Genomic DNA, 23,417 nt, shown 5'->3' with positions numbered 1-23,417 from the left:
AGATTCCACACGTGTGGGGCAACTAAGCCTGCGCACTGCAACTAGTGAGTCTGTGCGCTCTAGAGCCTATGTGCCACAATTAGAGAGCCCACGTGCTGCAACTACTGAGCCTGCACACTCTGGAGCCCACCACAACTAGAGTGAAGCCTGCATACTGCAACAAAGAGCCCGCGCCGCAACGAAGAATTCCGCATGCTGCAACGAAGATCCGGCGTGCCGCAACTAAGAACTGCCGCAGCCAAATAAATAAATATATTAAAAAAAAATAAAAATAGAGCTACCGTATGACTAGCAATCCCACTCCTAGGCATATACCTGGAGAAAACCGTAATTTGAAAAGATACATGCACCCCAATGTTCATTGCAGCACTATTTACAGTAGCCAGGACATGGAAGCAAGCTGATGTCCATCAACAGAAGAATGGATAAAGAAGACGTGGTACATATATAACAATGGAATATTACTCAGCAATATAAAAGAACAAAATAATGCCATTTGCTGCAACATGGATGGATCTAGAGATTGTTATACTGAGTGAATTTAAGTCAGACACAGAAAGACAAATATCATATGATATCACTTATACGTGGAATCTAAGAAAAGGGTACAAGTGACCTTAGTTACATAACAGAAGTAGAGTCACAGATGTGGAAAACAAACTTAGGGTTGCCTGGGGACAAGTGGGGTAGGGGAGGGATGAGTTGGGATTGACATATGCATACTACTATATATAGAATAGATGACTAGTGGGGACCTGCTGTACAGCACAGGGAACTCTGCTCAATTCTGTAACGGCCTATATGGGAAAAGAATCTAAAAAAAGAGTGTATATATGTATGACTGATTCACTTTGCTATACACCTGAAGCTAACACAGCACTGTGAATCAACTATACTCCAATAATAATTTTAAAAAAAAACCTCATTGCTACACACAAGGTCACCTCCATTTTCTCCTGTTATCTTCCAGAGGTTTTAAAGTTCTGCATTTTACATTTAGGGATATGATCTACTTAATTTTTGTGAAAGTTGTGAGATGTGTCTCGATTCTTTTTTTTCCATACACATGTCCAGTTGTTCCGGCACTATCTGTTGAAAAGACTATCTTTTCTCAATTGAATTACCTTTGCTCCTTTGTCAAAGATCAGTTGACCATGTTTGTGTGGATCTATTCCCAGGCTCCCTATTCTGTTCCACTGATGTATGTGTCTATTCTTTTGCCAGCAAACGCTGTCTTTGGTACTGTAGCTTTGAGGTCGGATAAAGTCAGTTCAGCTTCTCTGGTATTGTGTTGGCTATTTTGGGTCTTTTACCTTTCCATATAAACTTTAGAATCGATTTGCACATATCTATAAAATAACTTCCTAAATTTTTTTATTGGGATTGCATTTGAATCTACAGATCAAGTTGGGAAGAACTGACATCTAATGATATTAAATCTTCGAATCCATGAACCCAGAAAATCCTTCCACTTATATCTACTTTGATTTCCTTAATCAGAGTTTTGTTGTTTTCTGTATACAGATCCTGTACATATTTTAGAATCATACCTAAGTATTACTTTTTGTAAATGGTATTATGTTTTTAACCGCAAATTTCAATTATACGTTGCTGGTATACAGGAAAGCAATTCACTCTTGTATATTATAATCCTGCCATAGCCACTTACTAGTTCCAGTTTTTTTTAGTACTCTGAGATCTTCTACATGAACAATTGTTATCCATGAACAAAGCTAGTTTTATTTCTTTCTTCCCAATCTACTTAGCTTTGATTTCCTTTTCTTATAGGACGTATAATACAACGTTGAAAGGAGCAGTGACAGGGGACATCCATGCCTTAGCAGGAAAGCTTCTAGTTTCTCACCATTAAGTATGATGCTAGCTGTAAGGTTTTTATAAACGTTCTTCATGAAGTTGAAGAAGTTCTCCTCTATTCCTAGTTTGTTAGAGCTTTTATCATGAATGAGCGTTGGAGGTAGCCACTTTTTAAATGCTGCTTTAAGTCAATCTATCCTGGAACCTCTAAGCAGCCTAAGATGTGAGGCAAGGTAGGTAAGAAGTTAGACAATGTTCATGATAGCTGCCTACCAAATCAGCAGCTCAACACTGTGGCCTGACGGGGGCAGGCAGAGCCAAGGTATATCAGTACATTCAGCGTGGGAGCCCTGAAACAATGACAAAAGCCTGGAGATATAATCAAGAACTCAATGAAAAGTAGTATTTATTGCCTTTCGAAGTATGACTTCCTGCATGTATACACTACTATGTATAAAACAGATAACTAATGAGAACCTACTGTAGAGCACAGGGAACTCTACTCAGTGCTCTGTGATGACCTAAATGGGAAGGAAATCCAAAAAAGAGGGGATATATGTATACTTATAGCTGATTCACTTTGCTGTACAGCAGAAACTAACACAACATTGTAAAGCAACTGTTCTCCAATAAAAAGTTAATTTAAGAAGGAATCCTGATATAACAATGCAAACAAAAAAGTATGTCTTCCTGTACGCTGTATCTTTGGCAAATAGCTAAAATTTAAAACTTAGCAACTTTATTCACACATATTAGGCGTTGGCTCAGAGCCAGAGACCCACCGACTCCCAGTCTGCAAAATTTCTTGCAGGCACAGGATAAAGAGTTAATCAATAGATATGTGCGGTATTACCATATTAAACACTAATAACTTTTTAACTCAGTTCCTTTTACACTGTCTGCTTCTCTTTAACCTTCTCTTTCAAATCACAGACTGATTTGAAAACACACTACAGAAAGGGACTCCAAACCTAGTTTAGAAATTCAGCGCCTCTGGTTGCTAATAACCTTTGGCAAGTAATTAAAAAAATAAACCCACGGCCTGCGTGGTCGTAGGATTCAAACAAGATAATGTAGGAAAAAAGAACTAAAGTGCGGCACAAACGTAGGCGGGTGGGGGGGGCGAGGGGAAGCATTTCTTATGCACCCTTTCCCAGGTAGGTCCTTCCGAGGGCCGCCCGCTGGGCGGAGGCTGTCCGTCGAGGACTCCGGAGTCCGCAACCTACGAGACTGCGCAGACCGACGCTAGAGGAAAATGGAGGATGTGCCGCGCGACTGCGACAGAGGAAAGTTCTTCTCTTTTTTAAACCGCCGCCAGACTCCCGGCCCAAAAAGCAGCCGGGATTTCAGAGCCCACGCCCAGGCCCCACGGCGCAGCCGCCCGCCCGCGTCTCTCGCCACCCGACCCAAAACCAGCCTTTTCTCGTCTCTCCTCCCCGCCCTTCTCCCAGCCAATCCTAGGCCCGGCATGCACCGCGCTGACCTTTCCCTTCCAGCCTACCCCCACCTTTGGGCGCCTCCAAATGACAAGCGGCGCGGAGCATTGTGGTCCCGTGCGCGAGAGCGAGGCCCGGGCCGGAAAAAGAAAGCAAAAGACTAGGGCGAGCCGGTAGGGCGGCCCCCGCGCACGCGCACGGGCGGCGGCGGTGGTGAAAAAGGGTGGTGCGCGGTCTACGGCGAGCGGAGTGGGGCGGGGTCGCGCGGCCTTGGCTGGGTGTCCGCGAGCCGGGAGGGGCGGGGGGTGGGTGAGGGAGCGGGCGGAGGAGGAAGTGTCATGGCGTCCGGCCGTGGAGCTTCTTCTCGCTGGTTCTTTACTCGGGAACAGCTGGAGAACACGCCGAGCCGCCGCTGCGGAGTGGAGGCGGATAAAGAGCTCTCGTACCGCCAGCAGGCGGCCAACCTCATCCAGGACATGGGACAGCGTCTCAATGTGTATCCTTTCCTATTTTTGGCCCTGCGCCTCTCACGCCCTGTCCCCCTCACTACTCGCCGGGTCGCCGGGCCTGGTGCCCCGCGAACATGGCGCCGCCGCCTCGGTCTTTCCTGGGCCTCGGCCGCGCCGTAAGGGAAGACAGGCTAGAGTTCTGGAGGCTCCGAGCGGCCGGCAGCGGAGGAGGGGAGGAGAAAGGGAGTCCGGTGAATGCGGGCTGGGAGGCTGCGTTGTGTAATCTGTTTGGGGCCGCGCGTAGTGACGGCGGGGGATGGGAGTGCCGCCCGGGCGAGAGGGAAATCTTAGGGATTATCGCAGAAAAGAGGCGGCTGCTTCTACTTTTAGTCCGAGAAGGGGTTGAGAGCTAGGAGGGAGATGCTGAAAGGCGTAAGTGTTCTCTGCAGCCTTTCCCCGCTCTCCTCGCCGGTTTGATGGCGGTTCACTTGTACCTTGGGAGCGCACGGGACGTCTTCATGTTCCTGGCATGGTTTTGCATGGGTGCGCGCGCGCGTGTTTCAACTGTTTGATTTTGGGTTTAGTCGTAGCCATTGATAAATGCTTCCTGGGCTCGCTTAATAGCAGTATTGGAGCGGAATGCTCGGCGTTTGTTATTATTCCGGCTATTTATTCGGTGGGGAGCCTTTCCGATTCGCCAGCCCCCACGCCATCATCCTGTGGGTATTTAGTTCCTTATTATTACAGTTTGGGGATTGGTTTTGAGTGAACGGGGGCCTTGGAAAAGAACCGTAGATCGGGAATTTTCCTTCAAAATTGTTTTGGAAAAGAGATCTTGTTTTTCTCCGATATTTCCTAAATGTTAACGTTCCAGCTCTCAGCTTACGATAAACACTGCGATTGTTTATATGCACAGGTTTTACATGCACCATTCTTTCACCAAATTCAATAGAAATGTAAGTATTGTTTTATTAATCTGTTTTTGAAACAACCAAATTTTAAGATATAATCGATACGCAGAAAAAAGTTGGTCGTGGATTTTACTATTGTATTTAATGTTCTGTTAACAGTGAAGGTGAATCGCGTGATAAACATTTTGCTTCAAATGTGGGGTTTCTGGTTGGTTGGTTGGTTTTTTTAATTTGTGTTGACAAGCTGCCAGGCGCTGTGTCAGGCTCTGCCAGGTCTTTTGAGCTAAGAGATAAATCAGAAGCATTTTTCTTCTCAAAGAGTATTTATTACATTGGTATTCATTTAAATTTTACACTCAACATTTGAACAATTTATAGGTACGATGTAATTGTAGAAAACCCAGTCATTCTGTTGTACATCTTAATTGTATTGGACTCATTGCTTCAAATACGGTGAATTGGGCTTAGTTTAATTGTAACATTGTTTTCAAATGACCCTTTGAAAGAGTTAAATGTTTAGCAGAAATATTTCATTTGCTAACAAAATTTAAGTTGTAAAACGTTCTTGTTTATCACATTTTAGCATTAGTTGTCTACTTAAATTTTTGGTGGTTTGAATGGTGTCTTGCTTCAGAAATACTATGTCAGAGGTGTGTCTGTGTATGTACAATTAGTTTGAAGTAAATCTTACCTTCCAATACTAAAGTACTGATTTGGAACATATTCTGTAAATTTTGACAAACTAGTAGTGGCGTTTAGTTGAAATTTTCATTTTAAGTTATGAAAATGGCACTTCGGTGTCTGTTCTTTTCAGAGAAACACGAATACTGTATTGTACCTGTTATCAAAGAAAATTGCGTATTGTTTAGAAATATTTAGCTCTACCTTATTTCTCACCATATTTTTTGCTCACAGCTATTTATAGAATGCTATTCTGAAAGGAGTGTGGAAAAGTTGACCCTGGAAGACTTTATGCAATTTGTGGATTGTCATTAGGACCTTTTAAGAAAACAGTCTTTGAAAAGGTCCTTTTTTTTAGTTGGAAGGAAAAGCTTCATAGTTTAGATTGATTCCTATTTTAACCTCTTCTGATCATAAATCTGATTTGGTTTATCAGATTGGCATATAGGTTTATATTAAACAGTATACATTTTGGTTTCTTGCAGTCTCCACTGCTTCTACTTTTCATCTTTTAAATCTGTTTGATTCTTGCTCTTTATATTTTTCCAGTTATTTCTTGTACACAGAACTTAGGTCAGTGATAGTGTTAGGGAAGAGAGAGGAAGCCTTTTTGGTATAACATTTAGATTGAGAGAAATACAGTTTTATTTAAATTGTCTCCTAAGGCAGTAGTGAACTGATGAATACTAATGTAAGTGTGGCTTCCCTTAAGTAGCCCTGGAATATGCTGGTAGGAATCACAAATCAAAATAGTTCTGGAAATTCTTTTTTTTTTTTTTTTTGCGGTACGCGGGCCTCTCACTGTTGTGGCCTCTCCCGTTGCGGAGCACAGGCTCCGGACGCGCAGGCTCAGCGGCCATGGCTCACGGGCCCAGCTGCTCCGCGGCATGTGGGATCTTCCCGGACCGGGGCACGAACCCGTGTCCCCTGCATCGGCAGGCGGACTCTCAACCACTGCGCCACCAGGGAAGCCCAGCCCTGGAAATTCTTGATGTGGCTACAGATGTCCTGTTTGCTTACTTTTCTACTTCAGTAATGATTTCACCACAAGACTACACTTCTCTTTTTGAACCCTCCGTCTTTCATAGTTTGTCTCTATGGCCTGGTTGATGTGCTTTAAAGCAAAACCTTACTTAACAGCCAAAATTCACGGCTGTAACCTTAAGTTGACTGGTGAAGCCCAGGTCACTTGCATTCTAACTCTTATTATTTTATTTAAATGCCATCATTTAATAAGAAAGCCAGAGTATTCATTTTTATTACCCTACTTTCTGTCTTCTGTGTGTATAAAGGCAAACTTCAGTGTTTTGCATTGAGTCATTATTAGAATAATTGAAATCTGATGCTAATTTCTGTTTTGAGAAGTAAATTGCACCCTTCATATCTAACCATTGTCTTTTTTACCTTTGCTATTTTATCAAAAGTGGTTTTAATATTTATTTGTGTTGGTACACTTGCATCAATTGCACAGCCTCACTCTTTTATCTTTTTTTTTTTCCTATTCTTTTAGGGTGAAGGGGGTGGTCTCAAATTGAATGTGAGTCACTTTCAAATTCATACTCCCTGACATCACTGGGAAAATTTTTCTTACAAGGTTATAATGGAATGTCATGGTAGACTTTAAAAAAGCATGAGTCTCCACCACTAAGTAAATTGAACACCATTCGGTAAATTAAACCATAACAAGCTTCAATTTAAAGATGCTAGTAACAACATATATCTAGTTTTATAATAAATATGCATTCATTATGTAAAAATATTTAAAAATATTTATGTGGCTTTATTTTATTTTTTCACATTAACAAATTTAAAAATAAAAAACTCCCCTAAAGGTCAAGTTGGTCTTATTTTAAAAGTTAGTGTCAACAGAGCTGTCGTTTATCATTGTTACTTTCTCTTTTTAGAAGGTTGGATGGCTACCAGCAGGAAATGACTTTTATATGTAACCTAATTAGATAAATCTATTCTTTGCTCACTGGATGCAGTGAGGTTTATGTAATTGAGATTAGTAATTGAAGAATGGCCTTGCTGGATCAAGCTCAAGATAAATCTAATGAAGTATATAAAAAAGCCCTGGAACCAGTAGTGCCTCCACAAAGTATGTACTGTGGGAGAGCATCCTCCCCAGTGTCAGTCGTAGAATAGATAATTGACCCAGCTTTTCCTAGAAACTCTGTTCATTAGTTTGGTTAGTCAAGTTTATGATGCATTTGTTTCTTATATTAATTCCAAGTCTTTTGAGTTCTCTTAAGATAAGGTTGTAATGAACACACTCTTAGTATTTTTGTTGGTCATGGTCTAGTCTCATATCTCTCTCCAATTTGTGTGATCATTTTAATCTTCTCTTTCTTTAGTTCTGTTGCCTCTTTTTTGAGCTGCAGCAGTTGAAACATTATAGTATGCCAAATTTAAATGTAGCTTTGTTTAATGTCTCAAGAGTACACAATAAGTTAAGGGCAGTATTCAGAACTAATGATTTTTGACTGTGATGACATCTAAGAATGCACCATCTATGTCATATCTGAGTTTCACTTAATACATTTAAGATTAGTCAGCTGATACACATAAAGGAACTTGTATTTGCTTGTGCTAAAATTTGATTACCACTTTTTGCTTGCAGTCTTAATCTTTCTTAGTTGGCTTGGTTCTTGACTAGTAGATACCACTTGAAAATTTAAAGATTTTCTTTTTGCATTCGTTTCTTCCCCTGTAAAGACTTAAGTGATTTAAAGGAAAGCCATTCTTTTCTCTCTAGAAAAGTGCCCACAATCCCTGTTCTTTATCTGATAATAAAGCATTCTCCCATTCTAATTTTTATTAATAGTCTTTGCATAGAAATTTATTCAAGATTTTTTAATGGTAGATTTCATTCAGTTTACACCAGCTGTTGCTTATTTATACTCAGATTGCTCATAAAATTGTCATAACCAATTGCCACTTGTGAAAGAATAACATTTTGGGCAATTTGGTGAGTTAAGGATTTTGTTTAAATTTGTATTGTGAAAGCCCTAAATTCCTCTCAAACATAGGAATCTAGATAAAGTTAAATGTAACCTCCCTGCCCCAAAAGGACAGGGGGGGTTTTGTTTCCTTTCTTTTTTGGCTATACTCACCAGTACCTCACATAAAGTTGGTATTTGGCAATAGTTTGTCAATAGAATGTATCAAATCTTGTTGCTCATAGGTCTGTTGAGTGAATTCTTCCACATTTTCCTCTATATTCATCCTCCCCACATAGACACATTTTAAATGTTTTATTATTGAAAACTAACATACACATGGTAAATGAAAACAGTAGAAAAAGGGATATGATAAACCTCCCTCCCATCCAGGTATCTAAGCCCCCTGCCCTACAGCATTTGCTGTGCACAGTTTCTGTGTGCCCTTTCAGAAATAGTTTTTGCTTGTGCAAGCATATATGTGTGTATTTTTTTCAGCACAGAAAAGGGTTTTTGTCTGTTTTTTTCACAATTCTTAGATCCAGCACACAACAGCAATATGAGAACAGACAGAATTGGACTGGTCCTAGTTGGGGTTAGATGTGGCTGTTTCTGGAGAAGTAATTTTTAATATGGCACCAGAAAAGGATAGTATAGATTGACCCAGTGTAACTCAACCAGAGGCAGCTTTGCCCACCAAGGGACATTTTACAATGTTTAGAGACATTTTTGGTTGTCACAGATGGGAAAGGGGTACTACTGGCATCTGGTGGATAGAAGCCGGGAATGCTGTTAAACATCCTACGATGCATAGGATATTCCTGCAAAACAAAAAGTTAACCTGGTACAAAATGTCAGTAGTGCTGAGGTTGAAAAAACCATGGGTAAACCTCCTAAAGTGTTAAGAAGTGAGACTAAAAGCTATGTTATTATCACTAGATTGATTTTGAGTGTTTGGTGAATTTTATCTGTTCTAGTAAGAAATAGCCTATTCATCTGTAGTTCTTCAAGGACCATAAGAACACAGATCACATTTGTAATCTTCTAATTGGGGGCTTTAGGGAAACTTTTTGGTATTTCTAAAATTTAAAGTTTAAATTTAGCTCATTAATAAATGTTGCTTTTCTGTTAAGTACTAATGTGTTTTTTAGCCTCTTATTTGAGTTTGTTATGAATCTTACCATATTAGAAGATGTTTTAGTAGTTTGGCTTCTAATTTTGTTTATGGTGGGGGTTTTTTGTTTTGTTTGTTTGTTTGTTTTTGCGGTACGCGGGCCTCTCACTGTTGTGGCCTCTCCCGTTGCGGAGCACAGGCTCTGGACGCGCAGGCTCAGCGGCCATGGCTCACGGGCCCAGCCGCTCCGCAGCTTGTGGGTCTTCCCGGACCCGGGCACAAACCCGTGTCCCCTGCATCGGCAGGCGGATTCTCAACCACTGCACCACCAGGGAAGCCCTATGGTAGGTTTTGACATAAATTTTTTTGTTACTCAAATCTGCCAGCCTTTAATTTTGCTTTATTTCATTACCTTTATGTTTATCTGGAGATAAATGTCTACCTATATTTATTTATTTATTTCATGGGAAGAGATTCTTGGGTTTTGACATTTGTTTTACCTTGTTAGGTTTATTTTGGTATGTGGTTCCTGAACACTTACTTAAGGTTGATATTCTCTTTCTTACCCCAGATAAGGAAGAAAAGAATCATAAAGGTTAAACACTTTGTCTGAAGTCACACAGCAGCTGAGTGACAAAAGCTAAAAATCGCACCCAGATCTAGACTCCATTGTTGATGCAGTTATCAGTATTTCTGCCTCAAGTATCTGTTACTAGGAATCTTTTCATAGCCCTGAAATTTTTCACTAAAAGCAGTTGATGTGTAAAGCTTTTGTGATGTGCCAGTTGTGATTCACCAACGCTCGGCATGAGAATTATCAGGATGCTCCTCTAAAACATGCTTTAGTGGGCTGTACCTTAAACCTATGTAATCAGAATATTTGTGGTGGGACCTGGGATCCTCTACCTTAACAAGCTTCCCAGGTGATACTGATGCCTGCTAAAGTTGAAGACTGTTCGTTTAAATTTTGATGTTTCCCCTGTGTCTCATAATCTGTTATACAGTCAGCCCTCCATGTCTGTGGGTTCTGCATCTGTGGATTCAACCAACTGCAGATCAAAAATATTTGGGAAAAAATTCATTTACAAAAAGCAAAACTTGTATTTACCCCACACCAGCAACTATTTACATAGCATTTGCATTGTATTAGGTATTATAAGTAATCTAGAGATGACTTAAAGTGTAAGGAAGGATGTGCGTAGGATATATGCCATTACTATGCCATTTTACATGAGACTTGAGTATCCATGGATTTCGGTAAATGTGGAGGGGTCCTAAAACCAATCCCCCACCTGTGGCTACTGAGAGATGACTGTACACTGGCCGTTTTGTAGAAGTTAAATCAGCATGTTTAATTCTTTTACCTACAAAAGTAAAATGTCTTTGAAATCTGAGTGGTTGTTTATATTATAGCTCACTTATGCTTCTGCTTTTTAATTTAATAAAGCAATTAGTCGAAGAAGAATCTTATGTTCAAAATCCATTAATGCTACTGGGAAATACTGTAGGGCTGTCCAGTAGAACTTTCTGTGATAATGGACGTATTCTGTATCTTTTATGTTCAAAATGATATGTACTGACCAAACACGTTTCCTGGATTGTAAATTTGAGATTATTAGACTAGATGATTTCTAAATTCCTTTTCAACTATAAATTGTGTGGATGAAAATTTATTAAGATCCCACTCTGTAGGGCTTCCCTGGTGGCACAGTGGTTAAGAATCCGCCTGCCCATGCAGGGGACATGGGTTCGAGCCCTGGTCCGGAAAGGTACCACGAGCTGGAGAGCAACTAAGCCCGTGCGCCATAACTACTGAGCCTGCACTCTATAGCCCGCGAGTCACAACTACTGAGCCCACATGCCACAACTACTGAAGCCTACGCACCTAGAGCCCATGCTCTGCAACAAGAGAAGCCACTGCAATGAGAAGCCCGTGCACTGCAATGAAGAGTAGCCCCCACTCGCTGCAACTAGAGAAAGCCCATGCGCAGCAACAAAGACCCAACGCAGCCAAAAATAAAGAAATAAAATAAATAAATTTATTTTTTTTTTAAAAATCCCACTATGTAATAGGCGTTTTACTTATGGCAGCTGAAGTATTCTCCTCCTGAGGAAACATGCAATTACTAAGTTACTTGTCCAGAAAGTAGCCGTTACGTGATTGGCATTTGAACCTAGATCCCTAGCCTGATCGCATGCTGCAGTTCTCGCTTGTGTCTAATATGTTTAAGAAATGTTCCTAATGTGTTTCAGAAATAGGGCACACTAATTATTGATGCCAGTGATTTCTAAGGAGGAGATGAGTATACAAGTGAATAATGAAAATACTGTCAGATTTTGATTTGCTTTTCTCATTGGGTGAAATCCAGTGAAGTCCTCTTTTGAGTTAGGCCCCAATTCCTCCTTCAGCCATATATCAATCTTAGGATTTACGCATTGTGCATCCCTATTTTTCCATGTGGTGCTTTCCCTTCACTTTTCATGTGATCCTGACCTGTCAGGTTGTGAGACTGAGCTGACGTTACAACTCTTCATAAACCATTCCCCAGATAACTCCACTCTTTCACTTCTGTTTGATTCTCTGACCTTATCCTTTGGGTCCTGTTCTATTTCATCTATTTGGTATTCTTTAGTGCTGTAGTGTAACTGTGCGTATATGAAATGAAGTGGGGTTTTTTATGTTTTTTGTTTCGTTGGTTGGTTGAGTTTTTTTGGCCATGCCACGTGGCATGCAAGATCTTAGTTCCCCGACCAGGGATCGAACCCATGCCCCCCAACAGTGGAAGCGCTGAGGAGGTGGTTTTTTTTAATTGTTACAAAATGAAACACAAACATGTAAAACCACTAAATATATAGCATAGTGAATTATTATAAGGTAAACAACTTTGTAACTACCACTCAAATCAAACAAGGGAACTTTGCTAACTACCCCAGAAGTGCCTTCATGTGCTACATCCCAATGTCAACCCTTTCCTTCCCTCCACAAAGGGATAGAAAAACTGTCCTATCCTTTCCCATTATTAAGGATTTGGTAGGTTTCTTAAATCTCTCAAGGTACAGGTTTCCCCTCTATCCCTTTCTTTTACTTAAATTTTATCTGTTGAAGGACCTAGGACATTATACCTGTAGAGTTTCCACCTGTCTGGGTTTTACTAACTGTGTATTCATGGTGCAGTTTATTATGTTCCTTTGTTGCTGTATTCCCTGCAAATTGCCAGTTGGATCCAGAAATTTGATCAGACTCATGTTAGATCCCTTTGGCAGGACTACAGGTGATGTTATATTCTTTAATCAGCAGGCACCTGATGTCTGGTTGTCTTTTTGTGGTGTTAGCAGCTGTCGATATTCAATGCCTAGATCCTTTTATTCGTTGTGATACTTTAATTCTGTCATTTCTTCTTCATTTATTAATTGGAATATTTGTATACTGAAATGTTGTGATTCATCACTATTTGGACATCCGGTGGTACAAGTTCATATAGGAAAGGCAGAATAAATACTTGATTCTTGCCCTGTATTTACCACCTTTGTTGAGATAAAATTTACATACCATATATTTCATCCTTTGAAAGTGTACAATTCAGTGGTTTTTGCGTACGTTCACAAAGTTGTACGTCAATTTTAGAAATCTGTATCACCCCAAGAAGAAATCTCACATCCTTTAGCCATCTCTTCCCATTCTTCCAACCAGCCTATTCTGGACATACCCTATAAATGGAATCATTCAATGTGTGGTCCTTTGTGACTGGCCTCTTTCACTTAGTACATAATGTTTTCAAGGTTCGTCTGTGTTGTAGCATGTATCAGTACTTCATTTATTTTTCTTGCTGAACTACCATTATACCACATTTTGTATATACATTTATCAGTTAGTGGACATTTGGGTTGTTTCTACTGTTTGGCTGTTATATTGCTACTATGAACATTTATGTATGTTTTTGTGTAGATAGATGTTTTGGTTTCTATTGAATATATACCCAGGAGTAGAATTGCTGGACCATCTGGTAACTCTGTCTGTACCCATATAGTCTGGGATAGTTTCCTCAGTATCTGTTATAGCAAGATATTCCAGGTTCATCCTGTATGTTTTATATCCACAGCTGAAATGGCCATTTCTTTAAGAAACCCTGCTTTTTCTTTTAGTAGAAAGTGGTATTACAAGATATCAACCTGGACCCTGGAGATACTCATTGTTGCTATGTTTGTCTTGTTTTTAGGCATCTTCAATGAACAGAGCAAGGAAATACATAGTAAATATGTATTCACTATACACGTCAACATATTGTTTTTCATTTAACAGTAAATATATGAACTATACAAAATATAGGTGGACTTGTTATATATATATATACATTTTAAATATATATATTTAAGATATCTTAGGAATTCATTCTGATTCAAGCAACAATAGCATTTTTTACTTAACTTCTTTCTTTTTTCTTTTCTTTAACCTCTTTTGTATTACATCTCTGTGACCTTTCTTTCACACCAAAAATCTTAGTTTTGAAGGATGTGGGAATGACAGGATTTAAATATCCCAATATCACTTGTTAATCCCACATTACACAAACATGTCTCAGAATTACAGTATAACCACCACCAGTGTAATTACTGAGAACAGTTAAATGTTTTTGTTTGCTTTCCCCTCTCACCCCTGGTTTTTAAAAGTTGTACCTACATTATCATAAACAGCCATTGCAAAACTCTCCCTTTTAATCTTCATTCAAGCTTAGTTCTGCAAGTAACTTTATTTGTATTGTTCACTACCAGTGCGTATGTTGAAGTCTCTGTAGTCATTTTGATTGTTTAAAGTTATCTTGAAGATCATGGAAACAATATTGTCTGAATCCTTGGATGTTGATAATTGTTTGTGCCCTTTATATCCAAGGTCAGTTTTGCTGGATATAAAATTTTTGGCTTGTGCTTTCTTTTCTTAAGTATCTTAAATGTGTAACAATTGCTTTTTTCTTTTTTTCTGGTATAAAGCATTGCTGGCAGTTTGGGTGGTGATCTAACTTTCTTATATTTATTTTTGCCTAAGTGGCCAAAGGATTTTTTTTCCTTAAAAATCTAGGTGGTTCTGGGTTGATATGCTCTTATGTTCTGGGTGTGATGTGCTCTTTGAATGTGTGATTTCATATCTTTTTTACTTAGGTTTTGTGTTATGAATCTTTTTTTTCTTTTATTTTCAACATCTTTATTGGAGTATAATTGCTTTACAATGCTGTGTTAGTTTCTGCTGTGTAACAGTGAATCAGTTATACATGTACATACATCCACATATTTCCTCCGTCTTGTGTCTCCCTCCCACCCTCCCTATCCCACCCCTCTAGGTGGACACAAAGCACCTAGCTGATTTCCCTGTGCTATGCGGCTGATTCCCACTAGCTATCTACTTTACATCTGGTAGTGTATATATGTCCATGCCACTCTCTCACTTCATCCCAGCTTACCCTTCCCCCACCCCGTGTCAAGTCCATTCTCTATGTCTGCATCTTTATTCCTGTCCTGCCCCTATGTTCTTCAGAACCATTTTTTTTGTGTGGGGGGATTCCATATATATGTGTTAGCATACAGTATTTGTTTTTCTCTTTCTGACTTACTTCACTCTGTATGAAAGACTCTAGGTCTTTCCACCTCACTACAGATAACTCAGTTTCGTTTCTATATATGGCTCAGTAATATGCCATTGTATATATATATATGCCACATCTTCTTTATCCACTCATCTGTCAGTGGACACACAGGTTGCTTCCATGTCCTGGCTATTGTAAATAGAGCTGCAATGAACATTGTGGTACATGACTTTTTGAATTTTGGTTTTCTCAGGGTATATGCCCAGTAGTGGGATTACTGGGTCGTATGGTAGTTCTAGTTTTTTAAGGAACCTCCATACCGTTCTCCATAGTGGCTGTATCAATTTACATTCCTACCAACAGTGCAAGAGGGTTCCCTGTTCTCCACACCGTCTCCAGCATTTATTGTTTGTAGATTTTTTTTTTAAGATGTTGGGGGTAGGAGTTTATTAATTTATTTATTTATTTTTGCTGTGTTGGGTCTTCGTTTCTGTGCGAGGGCTTTCTCTAGTTGTGGCAAGTGGGGGCCACTGTTCATCGCGGTGCGTGGGCCTCTCTTGTTGTGGAGCACAGGCTCCAGACGCGCAGGCTCAGTAGTTGTGGCTCACGGGCCTAGTTGCTCCGCGGCATGTGGGTTCCTCCCAGACCAGGGCTCGAACCCGTGTCCCCTGCATTAGCAGGCAGATTCTCAACCACTGTGCCACAGGGAAGCCCGTGTTTGTAGATTTTTTGATGATGACCATTCTGACTGGTGTGAGGTGATACTTCATGGTAGTTTTGATTTGCATTTCTCTAATGATTAGTGATGTTCAGCATCCTTTCATGTATTTGTTGGCAGTCTGTATATCTTCTTTGGAGAAATGTTTGTTTAGGTCTTCTGCCCATTTTTGGATCGGGTTGTTTGTTTTTTTGTTATTGAGCTGCATGAGCTGCTTGTAAATTTTGGAGATTAATCCTTTGTCAGTTACTTTATTTGCAAATGTTTTCTCCCATTCTGAGCGTTGTCTTTTGGTGTTGTTTATGGTTTCCTTTGCTGTGCAAAAGTTTTAAGGTTCATTAGCTCCCATTTGTTTATTTTTGTTTTTATTTCCATTTCTCTAGGAGATGGGTCAAAAAGGATCTTGCTGTGATTTATGTCATAGAGTGTTCTGCCTATGTTTTCCTCTAAGAGTTTGATAGTGTCCGGCCTTAGGTTTAGGTCTTTAATGCATTTTGAGTTTATTTTTGTGTATGGTGTTAGGGAGTGTTCTAATTTCTTTCTTTTACATGTACCTGTTCACTTTTCCCAGCACCACTTACTGAAGAGGCTGTCTTTTCTCCATTGTATATTCTAGCCTCCTTTATCAAAGATAAAGTGACCATATGTGCGTGGGTTTATCTCTGGGCTTTCTATCTTGTTCCATTGATCTATATTTCTGTTTTTGTGCCAGTACCATACTTTCTTGATTACTGTAGCTTTTTAGTATAGTCTGAAGTCAGGGAGCCTGATTCCTCCAGCTCCGTTTTCTTTCTCAGGGTTGCTTTGGCTATTTGGGGTCTTTTGTGTTTCCATATAAATAGTGAAGTTTTTTGTTCTAGTGCTGTGAAAAATGCCATTGGTAGTTTGATAGGGATTGCACTGAATCTGTAGATTGCCTTGAGTAGTATGGTCTTTTTAACAATGTTAATTGTTCCAATCCATGAACACAATACATCTCTCAATCTGTTTGTGTCATCTTTAATTTCTTTCATCAGTGTCTTATAGTTTTCTGCATACAGGTCTTTTGTCTCCCTAAGTAGGTTTATTCCTAGGTATTTTGTTGTTGTTGTTGCAGTGGTAAATGGGAGTGTTTCTTTAATTTCTCTTTCAGATTTTTCATCATTAATGTATAGGAATGCAAAAGATTTCTGTGCTTTAATTTTGTATCCTGCTACTTTACAAATTCATTGATTAGCTCTAGTAGTTTTCTGGTAGCATTTTTAGGATTCTCTATGTATAGTATCATGTTATCTGCAAACAGTGACAGTTTTACTTCTTCTTTTCCAATTTGGATTCCTTTTATTTCTTTTTCTTCTCTGATTGCTATGGCTAAAACTTCCAAAATAATGTTGAATAAAAGTGGTGAGAGTGGGCAACCTTGTCTTGTTCCTGATCTTCGTGGAAGTGCTTTCAGTTTTTCACCATTGAGAACGATGTTGGATGTGGGTTTGTCATATATGGCCTTTATTATGTTGAAGTAAGTTCCCTCTATGCCTACTTTCTGGAGGGTTTTTATCATACATGGGTGTTGAATTTTGTCGAAAGCTTTTTCTGCGTCTGTTGAGATGATCATATGGTTTTTCTCGTTCAGTTTGTTAATATGGTGTATCACATTGATTGATTTGCATATATTGAAAATATTGAAGAATCTTTGCATTCCTGCAATAAACCCCACTTGATCATGGTGTGTACCGTTTAATGTGCTGTTGGATTCTGTGTGCTAGTATTTTGTTGAGGATTTTTGCATCTATGTTCATCACTGATACTGGCCTGTAGTTTTCTTTCTTTGTGACATCTTTGTCTGGTTTTGGTATCAGGGTGATGGTGGCCTTGTAGAATGAGTTCGGGAGTATTCCTCCCTCTGGTATGTTTTGGAAGAGTTTAAGAAGGATAGGTGTTAGCTCTTCTCTAAATGTTTGAATTCACCTGTGAAGCCATCTGGTCCTGGGCTTTTGTTTGTTGGAAGATTTTTAATCACAGTTTCAATTTCAGTGCTTGCGATCGGTCTGTTTATATTTTCTGTTTCTTCCTGGTTCAGTCTCAGAAGGTTGTGCTTTTCTAAGAATGTCCATTTCTCCCAGTTTGTTCATTTTATTGGCATACACTTGCTTGTAGTAATCTCTCATGATCCTTTGTATTTCTGCAGTGTCAGTTGTTACTTCTCCTTTTTCATTTCTAATTCTGTTGATTTGAGTCTTCCTTTTTTCTTGATGAGTCTGGCTAATTGTTTATTAATTTTAGTTTTTAGTTTTACTGATCTTTGCTATCATTTCCTTCATTTCTTTTTCATTTATTTCTGATCTGATGTTTATGCTTTCTTTCCTTCTGCTAACTTTGGTGGGTTTTTGTTCTTCTTTCTCTAATTGCTTTAGGTGTAAGTTTTGGTTGTTTATTTGAAATTTTTCTTGTTTCTTGTGGTAGGATTGTATTGCTATAAACTTCCCTCTTAGAACTGCTTTTGCTGCATCCCATAGGTTTTGGGTTATCGTGTTTTCATTGTCATTTGTTTCTAGGTATTCTTTGGTTTCCTTTTTGATTTCTTCTCTGATCTCTTGGTTAAATAATGTATTGTTTAGCCTCCATGTATTTGTATTTTTTACAGATATTTTCCTGTAATTGATATCTAGTCTCATAGCATTGTGGTTGGAAAAGATACTTGATACGATTTAATTTTTCTTACATTTACCTAGGCTTGGTTTGTGACCCAAGATATCTATCTTGGACAGTGTTCCATGAGCACTTGAGAAGAAAGTGTAATCTTCTGTTTTTGGATGGAATGTCCTATAAATATCAATTAAGTCCATCTTGTTTAACGTATCATTTAAAGCTTGTGTTTCCTTATTTATTTTCATTTTGGATGATCTGTCCATTGGTGAAAGTGGGGTGCTAAAGTCCCCTACTATGATTGTGTTACTGTTGATTTCCCCTTTTATGGCTGTTAGCATTTGCCTTAGGTATTGAGGTGCTCCTACGTTGGGTGCATAAATATTTACAATTGTTATATCTTTTTCTTGGATTGATCCCTTGATCATTATGTAGGGTGCATCTTTGTTTCTTGTAATAGTCTTTATTTTGGAGTCTATTTTGTCTGATTTGAGAATTGCTACTCCAGCTTTCTTTTGATTTCCATTTGCATGGCATATCTTTTCCCATTCCCTCACTTTCTGTCTGCATGTGTCCCTAGGTCTGAAGTGGGTCTCTTGTAGACAGCATATATATGGGTGGTGTTTTTGTATCCATTCAGCCAGTCTGTGTCTTTTGGTTGGAGCATTTAATCCATTTATAGTTAAGGTAGTTATTGATATGTATGTTCCTATTACCATTCTCTTAATTGTTTTGGGTTTGTTATTGTAAGTCTTTTCCTCCTCTTGTGTTTCCTGCTTAGAGAAGTTCCTTTAGCATTTGTTGTAGAGCTGGTTTGGTGGTGCAGAATTCTCTTAGCTTTTGCTTATCTGTAAAGGTTTTAGTTTCTACATCCAATCTGAATGAGATCCTCTCTGGGTAGAGTAATCTGGTTGTAGGTTTTTCCCTTTCATCACTTTAAATATGTCCTGCCACTCCCTTCTGGCTTGCAGAGTTTCTGCTGAAAGATCAGCTGTTAACCTTCTGGGGATTCCCTTGTATGTTATTTTTCCCTTGCTGGTTTTAATATGTTTTCTTTGTATTTAATTTTTGATAGTTTGATTAATGTGTGTCTTGGCATGTTTCTCCGTGGATTTATCCTGTATGGGACTCTCTGTGCTTCCTGGACTTGATTGACTATTTCCTTTCCCATATTAGGGAAGTTTTCAACTGTAATCTCTTCAAATATTTTTTCAGTCCCTTTTTTTTTTCTCTTCTTCTTCTGGGATCCCTGTAATTTGAATGTTGTTGCGTTTAATGTTGTTCCAGAGGTCTCTGAGATTGTCCTCAATTCTTTTCATTCTTTGTTCTTTATTCTGCTTTGCAGTAGTTATTTCCACTATTTTATCTTCCAGGTCATGTATCCGTTCTTCTCCCTCAGTTATTCTGCTATTGATTCCTTCTAGAGAATTTTTAACTTCAGTTATTGTGGTGTTCATCACTGTTGTTTTGCTCTTTAGTTCTTCTAGGTCCTTATTAAACATTTCTTGTATTTTCTTCCTTCTATTTCCAAGATTTTGGATCATCTTTACTGTCATTACTCTGAATTCTTTTTCAGGTAGACTGCCTATTTCCTCTTCATTTGTTAGGTCTGGTGGGTTTTTATCCTGCTCTTTCATCCGCTGTGTATGTCTCTGTCTTCTCATTTTGCCTAACTTGCTGTGTTTGGGGTCTCCATTTCGCAGGCTGCAGGTTCGTAGTTTCCATTGTTTTTGGTGTCTCCTTCCAGTGGGTAAGGTTGGTTCGGTGGGTTGTGTAGGCTTCCTGGTGGAGGGGACTAGTGCCTGTGTTCTGGTGGATGAGGCTGGATCTTGTCTTTCTGATAGGCAGGACAGCATCTGGTGGTGTGTTTTGGGGTGTCTGTGACCATGATTTTAGGCAGCCTCTCTGCTAATGGGTGTGTTTGTGTTCCTGTGTTGCTAGTTGTTTGGCATAGCGTGTCCAGAACTGTAGCTTGCTGCTCGTTGAGTTGAGCTCGGTCTTGGCTTTGAGATGGAGATCTGTGGGAGAGCTTTCGCAGTTTGATATTATGTGAGGTCGGGAGGTCTCTGGTGGACCAGTGTCCTGAACTCGCCTCTCCCACCTCAGAGACACAGGCCTGACACCCGCCCAGAGCACCAAGACCCTGTCAGTCACACAGCTCAGAAGAAAAGGGAGAAAAAAGAAAGAAAGAAAAGAAATAAATAAAATAAAGGTGTTAAAATTAATTATTAAAAATAATAAAAGTAATTTTAAAAAGAAGGAAAGAAAGAGTGCAACCAAACCAAAAAAAACAAATCTTCCAATGATAACAAGTGCTAAAATCTATACTAAAAAACAAAAACAAAAAACGGACAGTCAGAACCCTAGGACAAATGGCAAAAGCAAAGCTATACAGACAGAAATCACACGAAGAAGCATACACATACACACAAAAAGAGAAAAAGGAAAAAATATATATATATAAAAAATTAAAAAAGGAAGAGAGCAACCAAATCAATAAAAATCTACCAGTCATAATAAGCTCTAAATACTAAACTAAGATAAACATAAAACCAGAAATAAATTAGATGCAGAAAGCAAACCCCAAGTCTATAGTTGCTCCCAAAGTCCACCACCTCAACTTTGGGATGATTTGTTGTCTATTTAGGTATTCCACAGATGCAGGTACATCAAGTTGATTGTGGAGATTTAATCCGCTGCTCCTGAGGCTACCTGGAGAAATTTCCCTTTCCCTTCTATGTTGCACAGCTCTTGGGGTTCAGCTTTGGGTTTGGACCCACCTTTGCGTGTAGGTTGCCTGAGGGCGTCTGCTCCCCACCCAGACAGGACAAGGTTAAAGAATTGGCTGATTCGGGGGCTCACTCAGGCTCTGGGGTGGGGAGGGGTATGGATGCAGGGCGAGGCTGCGGCAGCAGGCAGCAGAGGCCAGCAGGACGTTGCACCAGCCTTAGGCGCACCGTGTGTTCTCCCAGGGAAATTGTCCCTGGATCACGGGACCCTGGCAGTGGCGGGCTGCACAGGCTCCCGGGAGGGGCGGTGTGGACAGTGACCTGTGCTCGCACACAGGCTTCTTGGTGACTGCAGCGGCAGCCTTAGGGTCTCATGCCCATCTCTGGTGTCCGTGCTGATAGCCACGGCTCGTGCCTGTCTCTGGAGCTCATTTAGGCGGTGCTCTGAATCCCCTCTCCTCGCACACCTGGAAACAGTGGTCTTTTGCTTCTTCGGCAGCTCCAGACTTTTTCCGGACTCCCTCCCAGCTAGCTGTGGCGCACTAGCCCCCTTCAGGCTGTGTTCACGCAGCCAACCCCAGTCCTGTCCCTGGGATCTGACCTCTGAAGCCTGAGCCTCAGCTCCCAGCCCCCGCCCGCCCCGGTGGGTGAGCAGACAAGCCTCTTGGGCTGGTGAGTGCTGGTCAGCACCGATCCTCTGTGCGGGGATCTCTCCGCTTTGCCCTCCGCACCCCTGTTGCTGTGCTCTCCTCCGTGGCCCCGAAGCTCCCTGCTCCACCACCCGCAGTCTCTGCCTGCGAAGGGGCTTCCTAGTGTGTGGAAACCTTTCCTCCTTCACAGCTCCCTCCCACTGGTGCAGGTCCCGTCCCTATCCTTTTGTCTCTGTTCTGTAGCTTGCTCCATATGTAGATGTAGTTTTGATGTATTTGTGGGGAGGAAGGTGATCTCCATGTCTTACTCCTCCACCGTCTTGTAGGTGCAAATTCACCATCTGAATCATTTTTTTAATGTCTGTTAGTTTGGAGGTGTGTTGGTTTGTTAAATTTTTTGGTGTTTTTAATTGTGGTAAAATATAACATAAAATGTAACATTTAAACCATTTTTAAGTGTACAGTTCAGTGACATTAAGTACATTCACATTGTGTGCACCCATCCCCACCATCCATCCATATCCAGAACGTTTTATCTTCACAAACTGAAAGTCTGTTTTGTAATCAAACTTCACATTTCCCCTTTCTCCCCACCCCCAGCAACCACCATTCTACATTGCTATGAATTTCACTATTCTTGGTACCTCCTGTAAGTGGAATCTTAAAATATTTGAACTTTCGTGTCTAGCTTATTTCACTTTACCTGATGTCTTCAAGATTCGTGTTTGTTGTAGCATGTGTCAGAATTTCCTTTCTTTCTAAAGCTGAGTAATATTCCATTGTATGTTTGTACTACAGTTGTTCATCCATTTTAATTTGTTAATGGACAGATGGATAGCTGCTATAAACATGAATATACAGATTGCTCAATTCCTTGCTTTCAGTATTTCAGGGTGTATACCCAGAAATGGATTTACTGGATCACATTGTAATTCTGGGTTTAATTTTTTGAGGAACTGCCGTACTGTTTTCCATAGCAATAGCACCATCTCATATTCCAACTAGTAGTGCACACAGATGCCAATTTCACATCCTCACCAACACTCTTTTTTGGTGTTTTTGGCTGCATTGGGTCTTTGTTGCTGCGCACAGGCTTTTCTCTGGTTGCGGAAAGTGGCTACTCTTCATTGCTGTGGCTTCTCTTGTTGCAGAGCACGGGCTCTGGGCATGTGGGCTCTAGAATGCAGGCTCAGTAGTTGTGGCGCATGGGCTTAGTTGCTCCACAGCATGTGGGATCTTCCCAGACCAGGGCTCGAACCCATGTCCCCTGCATTTGCAGGCGGATTCTTGACCCCTGTGCCACCAGGGAAGCCCCACCAACACTTACTCTTCTGGTTTTCTGATAATAACCATCCTAACAGGTGTGAAATAATATTTCATTGTAGTTTTGATTTGAGATTCTCTGATGACTACTGGTGTTGAGCATCTTTTCATGTGATTATTGGTCATTTATCTTCTTTGGAGAAATGTCTACTCAAGTCCTTTGTCCATATTTTAGTTGAGTATTTTGTTGTTAAGTTGTATGAGTTCTTCATATACTCTGGATATTGATCCCTTATCATATACATGATTTGCAAGTATTTTCTCCCATTCTGTAGGCCAACTTCATATATACGTGTATATATATATATATATATATATAAAATATATATTTTAGTGCACAAAAGGTTTTAATTTTGATGAAGTCCAAATTTTTTCTTTTGTTGCCTGTGCTTTCTTTTTTTTTTTCCCGGCAGTACGCGGGCCTCTCACTGTTGTGGCCTCTCCTGTTGCA

General features: G+C 40.0%; 1 protein-coding gene across 2 annotated transcripts in view; it reads left to right on the top strand.

Moving 5' to 3' along the window:
• The first annotated feature begins 3,587 nt into the window (after nucleotides 1-3,587).
• CCNT2 (cyclin T2) overlaps nucleotides 3,588-23,417 on the top strand; it is a 50,102-nt gene continuing 30,272 nt past the window's right edge. For both annotated transcript variants that reach the window (XM_082659056.1, XM_082659055.1), the window contains exons 1-2: nucleotides 3,588-3,747; nucleotides 4,575-4,656. In XM_082659056.1, coding sequence (XP_082515182.1) covers nucleotides 3,590-3,747; nucleotides 4,575-4,656 — 240 coding nt within the window. In that variant the 5' untranslated portion in view covers nucleotides 3,588-3,589. The remainder of the gene's footprint in view (nucleotides 3,748-4,574; nucleotides 4,657-23,417) is intronic.

This window comes from Grampus griseus (genome assembly GCF_964374135.1).
Source record: "Grampus griseus genome assembly, chromosome: 7".
NCBI classification, from domain to species: domain Eukaryota; kingdom Metazoa; phylum Chordata; class Mammalia; order Artiodactyla; family Delphinidae; genus Grampus; species Grampus griseus.
Note: the sequence above shows the minus strand (reverse complement) of the source record. Positions and strands in the feature narration are given on the sequence as shown.